This window comes from Colossoma macropomum, unplaced genomic scaffold (genome assembly GCF_904425465.1).
Source record: "Colossoma macropomum unplaced genomic scaffold, Colossoma_macropomum, whole genome shotgun sequence".
NCBI classification, from domain to species: Eukaryota; Metazoa; Chordata; class Actinopteri; order Characiformes; family Serrasalmidae; genus Colossoma; species Colossoma macropomum.
Genome location: NW_023494808.1, coordinates 8,824,836 through 8,831,530, shown reverse-complemented (window position 1 = coordinate 8,831,530; position 6,695 = coordinate 8,824,836). Strand labels below are relative to the sequence as shown.

Genomic DNA, 6,695 nt, shown 5'->3' with positions numbered 1-6,695 from the left:
ACAGTTTAACAGTAAATGATCCTAAACTCTGGAGTTCATGTAGAGCTGCTGATTCACCCTTTAACCCTGAAGATCAGCGCAGACTGCTGGTCACCATAGCAACGCAGAGAAGACTCTCGCCCAGCTGGTAGCGACGAAAAGACAAACAGAGCGGTTTAAGATGAAGATCGATAATCTGGAGATTAATGGACTGATCTGGGTTCATAATCACTCCAGCTGGTTCCTGATGCGTTTAATCTGCAGCGAGGAACTGACGAACACTGAACCGTCGCAGAGCTGGAGTCGGTTTCTCCTTCTAATTGTCCCGTTCCACCTTAAACGGTGCAGCAGTTACAGTCTGAGGCGCCATTTAAGGTGGAACGGGACGATTCGAACAAGCAGTCGGAGAAAAAGAAGCTGATTGAGCTTCATGGAGGGCTGAAAGGCATAATTTGAGTTTCTCAGAACCGACAGGTCAGTATTTTGTCTCGTTTGCTAATGTTTGTGATAGCTAGTCTCAGCTGCTGCACCATTTAAGGTGGAACGGAAATATTCAAACAAGAAGCTGCGAAAATGAAGCTAAATTCAGCCTCGTAGTTTAACACTGGTAGAGTTTCTGATAAGGAGTTTTAGCCTTTATCAAAATATCCCCCCCAGAGGTTTTATTTACGGGTACCCCTGTAAAAATGCGCTACGGTAGAACATTTCGATAAGGTAGCTCAGCTCGTCAGAGCTCCGCCACAGCCCGCCTTAGATTAGTGTAGCTCAGTGACATCAGACTGAGGCGCAGCAGCTTCAGCTCGCATGTAGCACTATTAGTATTACAGCTCTTCATCGGCCTCGTAATTCAGAGGATCCAGTGGTTTTCAGGAGAAAATGTACTCAGAACAAAACGAATCTGGTTCTGAACATTTTTATTGAACACAGGGGGCGCTAGAGGCGACTTTCCCTGTTCATTCTGGCCATAGAGAAACGGAGCTCAGACCCGGAGCTCCTAATATGGGCATAACGAGGACTACAGAATGACGACACGACTACAGTGACCTGTAAGGGTCATGTAGTCCTACGACTACAAGCGTCGCCATGGTGACCCGTTCGCTTGGCTGTGACGTCATAGGCGATGACGGCACAGTGACGTGTCCCGGCTATAAAAGTGAACACTGAGTGAAATTTCTTCATTCGTGTTTGAGCTGATCTGAGATACAGACGGGGAAATGGAAGCAGAGCACAAAGACAAAAAGGTAAGAGTAGAGTTTCCAACACGACCTCGACCTTCTGGGTAGAGATTATTAATCTATTAATCTATTAATCTATCTATCTATCTATCTATCTATTTATTTATTTATTTATTTATATATATCAATAATAAAACACATCACTGCTACACTAAATAAGTCAATGAACAGAAGTAAAATAACCTAAAACAAAACACAACAAAATAAATAAATAAGATCAATAATAATTGAATAATCATTTAAAAATCACATCATACTGATTTTCTTGACTTTGTGGGATTCAAAATATGCTGCGAAGCTCCAGATATTTCTGGGGGAGGTTTTGTTCTTATGGTTTATCGTTGTAGAGGATATAATCTAAAGCTGCATTTCTGTTTCAAACACTGACGTTTCTGGAATTTAATTTGAAAATATGTTTTCAGCAAAGTTGTTATCTTCATCGTCATTGTTCAAAAACAGTGAAAAACCCTTTAGCAGCTCTAGACTGAGAGCGAGGACATAAACAAATTAGGACAAAGTGATCGCTGGAATTACGACCACAGAAAAGACGATGACAGACTTTTCGGTGGGCGACGTCGGACCACCAGAATCAGAATGATGAGTACGCTGTGGAAAATGTGCTTATCCTCCTGATTTATCTGCCTCTAGAGCGGAAAGCGAAAGGACAGATGTGCCGAGGGCTCCCGGGGTCCCACCAAGAAGAGGGAGCTCAAAGCTGCTGAGGACAGTGGCTTCAACCAGCTGCCACCTCTCAGGCAAGAGCAAGAAAAGACCTCTCAGGTATGTGGATATACTGTATACAGTGGCAAGAAAAAGTATGTGAACCCTTTGGAATTTTATGGTTTTCTGCATCAATTTGTCCTAAAATGTGATCTGATCCTCATCCACCGACACTCCACAGCGGTGCTGGCAAAATGTTTTGTGGACAGATGAAACTGAGATTGAACTATTTGGAAAGAACACGCAGCGCTACATCTGGCGTAAAAAAGGCACTGCACATCACCATGAAACTATCATCCCATCCGTAAAGTGTGGTGGAGGGAGCATCATGATTTGGGCCTGCTGTGCTGCATCAGGGCCTGGCCAGCTTACAATCATTGAGGAGACGATGAATTCCCAAGTGTATCAAAACATTCTACAGGATAATGTGAGAGTGTCTGTACGTCAGCTGAAACTCTGTAGAAGTTGGGTGGTGCAACAGGACAACGACCCAAAACACTGGAGCGAGTCCACAACAGAACGGCTTATGAAAAACAAAATCCGCCTTTTGGAGCGGCCGAGTCAGAGCCCAGATCTCAGCCTTATAGAAATGCTGTGGATTGACTTGAAGAGAGCCGCACACATGAGGCGTCCAAGGAACACGACAGAGCTAAAGCAGTTCTGCCAGGAAGAATGGGCTAAAATCCCTCCTGAACGATCTGCAGCTACAGGAAGCGCCTGGTTGAGGTTATTGCTGCCAAAGGGGGGTCAACCAGCTATTAATTCCAAGGGTTCACTTATTTTTTTGTGTTATTATTTGAGGCACATTATATTTGTCAATACACTTGACTTGGATGAGGATCAGATCACATTTTATGACAAATTAATGCAGAAAACCATAAAATTCCAAAGGGTTCACAGACTTTTTCTTGACACTGTATGTACATGTGTACAGATTAGGAATGCATTAGTGCTTAATTCTCTCATATCCTTATATCTTATATTCCTTTTAGGCTCTCAATGTGGCTGTACACGCTCAGTCTTACAGTGTCCTACCACCGATCAGAGGCAGCTGTCCACCACCAGTTCAGGCCATGAAAGGTAAGATCTTAAACTGAGAGGTTTTCGTGGCGCCCAGGTTCCTCATAATAAAGCAATGAGCCACGAGAGGCCGTTCTTAAAACTCCCTTCCCCTGATAAAATCGCAGTAACACACAGCCTCAAGTGGCTTTTATTGCTTTTATAAAACAGCGGCCGACATAAAATATAATAAAATACTCGACTTTTCAGGAAATAATTGATTATTAATAATAATCTACAATATTAGAGAAAGGTAGTTCCTTTAGAGTACCGTATCATCGCCAAACTCCCATGGACGCTGAATGAGGAGAACGTTTGGTCGCCCATCGCTGTATTTTGCGGTCATTTCATGATTTCTTTTACTTTTTTGTGATGCAAAACTTTTGTTTTATAAGTACTTTTTGGTACCAAATCACCACCACAAGTCTTATTTAGCACCAATCCAGCGGCGCCTCTCTTCTCACGCTGGGGCTGAATCTCAAACGGCTCCCTGCTCCCTACATAGTGCACTACATAGGGGTTTAAATACTGGATCCTGCAGCCCAACAGAGCAAAATACAGCTAAGAAATGGTCATCTGGGACTCCGACACATCCACACTCGATACATGATGCACTGTTTGACTGTAGAGGCCAGAATTTCTGAACTTCCATAGCTAGAACACTATTTAGGGAGTACAGAGCCGTTTGGGATTCAGCCTGGGTTTGATGTGACTTCTGACTGAAACACCAACATTTGAAGTCTGATAAACATTCAAGTGACATTTTTAGACTTTAATACTGCAGTTTTACTGTTAATCATACTGTAAGTGCTTTAATTCAGGCCTGTGATATTAATGATGGAGTTGTTTAAGCTGTTGGCTGTTTTAGCCTGTTAGCTAGCTGACCAGCCTGGTTCTAGTAAAGAAAATAAGTTTTCAGCCCCTCAGTTTAAACAAAAAACAGGTTCTTACTTCATCAGTACACTCGGTGGTCCATGTGAGCAGCATTAGAGTCAAAGATTATTCCATTTACACGACAAGGTTTTTTGTGCCGTGGCGTAGAAATACACAGTTCAGTTGCTGTGAGGCGGTCATAGGAGTGGTATATCATGGATTTTACAACGGCTTCAAACGTGGTTCAGCAGATTTTAGGACCGGAACTGTTTTATAATTTTGGGAATAGTTTGTCTCCTTATTTCAGTTCCAGGAGGGCAGAATCAGCTGTTAAACCATTGTGTAGCTTTAGGTTCTAATCATAACAATGTGCTCCCTCCTTTAACTGGGCTCCTCCTTTGTGTGACTCTCCCCCAAATGATTCCAGGTGATTGGTTAGAGAAAGTTGGCCTGGATGTTCATGATGATCCATCTCCACCTCCTCCTGTGCAGCCAGAAAAGTGAGTGTTGTTCAGGTTTTCTGTGTGTTTAACTCGCTTAATAGATTATTGAAGTCATTAGTTTACACTGAAGACTAAAGCCAGCCTTTGATCTTTCACAGAACCCCTGAACTGACGTTCGACCTTCCCAGCGAATCCCTTGACGCCCTGTTCAGTGCTCGTCTTCTGGGAAACGAAACTCCAGAACTGAATGGAGTTAAGGAGTTTCTGGACACACCGGAGCACGAACGTGAGGAGGGCCAGGCCCGAGTCGAGGAGGCGTCGTCTGCTGCGGATCGTCGGTCCAGGTCATCGACGGCGGTCGAGGAAGTCGCTCTGAGTCGGGGTCCTAAAGACTCTAAGGTCCTTACTGTGCCTCCCGCAGTCATCAGGAAGACAGTGGAGGAGCTCGTCAAGCGGCTGGAGTCTTCATTTAACTTTAGGGTCCCTGTGATTTCTCTCTATGAGCGTCTGGTGGGTCGTCTGGTGGAGGAACTAGAGACCCTGTCCCAGATAAGAATTACCCACCAGGTCCTCGGTGGGCGGCTCTTCCCTGATGAGAACGGAGCCGTTTCTCAGATTGTCAACGAGGCATACAAAAGCCTTTTGAACGAGCGCCTGATGAAGGGAGCGTCTTGTGTCGACCAGTGGACGATCGATTACGTCGCTAATGTCATCCTGACCGTGTTGGTTGACTACGCTCTGGGATGTTTTCATGTCTCTAGTTCTTCCCCAGACACTGACGCTGCTGAGGAGGCCTCACAGGGGTTGGAGTTGACTGAAGTTCAGGAGGACTCAGATCAGCAGTCAAGAACCAACGAGTCCAGAAGAAGGAGCGAGAGTGCAGCTTCAGGAAATCTGAGCGCCTGGTCCTGCAGCACCGTCCTCAGTGAACCGGGTCTATCATCATTCGAGGACCTGATCCGAGAATGTGGTGGATCTCCTGACCTGAGTGATCTGAGCGATGAGTGCTCTGAGATCTTCACCGGCTATCAGAACTACCGAAGGTACGGCCACGTAAAGAGACCCGGCACGTACCTGGTGGAGTGCGCTGAGTCCCCCCTGGAAGGTTCCCCTGATTTGTCCAGCTCCATCCCTGCTGTTCAGGTAAACAGACTGAACTGGTTCTCTGTTTCCTCCTAATGTAACGCTCAGTCTCTCATGTTGGGTTCCTCACTTAATGTCATTTAACTGTGATGTGATTTCCAGGTGACTGAGGTCTCTGAGGACTCTGAGGTGGAGAATAACGAAGACTTGGAGACTCCTGCCTGCCCTGATGGTGAGTGACTCAATCTCTGTTGAGGTCTCATAATGTTCTGTGTTTAAGGTGGTCCAGATTCTCCCAGTGCTTGGAACTGATATCCTCCTCCTTCTGTCTCTGTCTGTAGGTACTGAGGACGACACCACATCCAGAAAAACGAAGAAGCGGCGGCTCCGTTCTCGTGTCTTCAACTTCCTGAGAAGAGTCTTCTGCTTCGGATGCGTCCCATCTCGGCGTGTGGAGCCCCTCTAGTGTCCTGATTCTTCATCCCGTCCTCAGAAAAACACCCTTTTCCTCATTAAAAATCATAAACATATGATCCTTTTTCCCTCTCGCATTTTTGAATATGCTGTGTTCTGAAATAAGTCTCAGAAATTTGAGCTCCATTTGATGAAAGAAGTCCTAAAATTGGAGAAATGAAATAACTTTAACTGTAAATCGTTTTGTTCAGCCATTAAAAAGGAAATTTCCAGCTATTTTTCAAAGTTCCTGCACTATTAAATCATTAACATGTAAACAGTCATTTAGAGTGGTTTGACATGAATTGTTCACCCACCAAAAAATACAGTTATAAGCATTACATACACAAACTCAGAGGACACTTGAAGGTTTGCTGGGTATTTCTGGATATTAACTTCAACTGTGGCGTTTTTCAAAGTCACTGCGGCTCCTTGTTGTATTTTAATGCTCTAAATGTGTGAGATATCAAATGTAGAGGTTCATATTATTAATTAATATAATTAACATATTAATTAATGAGCAGTGTTTGTGTCTGGGGATGTTTTTCTCTTCACTGTGACTGGAGTGGGAGTAACCAAACTGCTGAATACGCTCATATACGAAGTACAAAAGAGTGCCCTATGTGAAATAACAGCTGTTAGTGTGATAGAGTGTCTGTTTTCTCTCTCTTCTATGTACAGTGGAGTCCAAACGTCGTTCAACTACTGTTCAAAGTTTATTTTCTAAAATAAAAGTCTGTGTGCGTTTAAAATCTGTTTGAGGAGATTAAAAACTAGTCAGAGCTTGTATGCAGGACGGTAATCTGGGTGGTCCAAGAGTGGACGAGCAGTGGCAAACAGTCAGTGGGGT

General features: G+C 44.2%; 1 protein-coding gene across 1 annotated transcript; it reads left to right on the top strand.

The window, feature by feature from the left end:
• Window positions 1-362: 362 nt before the first annotated feature.
• Window positions 363-6,485, top strand: LOC118798430. The gene is made up of 8 exons (XM_036557866.1): window positions 363-453; window positions 907-1,220; window positions 1,863-1,994; window positions 2,927-3,014; window positions 4,294-4,366; window positions 4,468-5,452; window positions 5,555-5,624; window positions 5,734-6,485. Exons 2-8 carry the CDS (start codon window positions 1,194-1,196, stop codon window positions 5,856-5,858), a joined length of 1,500 nt encoding a protein of 499 aa, XP_036413759.1. The 5' UTR covers window positions 363-453; window positions 907-1,193; the 3' UTR covers window positions 5,859-6,485.
• The last annotated feature ends 210 nt before the right edge of the window (window positions 6,486-6,695 follow it).

Excerpts from the sequence above, each read along its gene's own strand:
- LOC118798430 (XM_036557866.1), top strand. The coding sequence starts at position 1,194 with ATGGAAGCAGAGCACAAAGACAAAAAG. Across the intron at positions 1,995-2,926 it reads AGCAAGAAAAGACCTCTCAG|GCTCTCAATGTGGCTGTACA; the intron begins GTATGTGGATAT and ends TATTCCTTTTAG. Across the intron at positions 3,015-4,293 it reads ACCAGTTCAGGCCATGAAAG|GTGATTGGTTAGAGAAAGTT; the intron begins GTAAGATCTTAA and ends AAATGATTCCAG.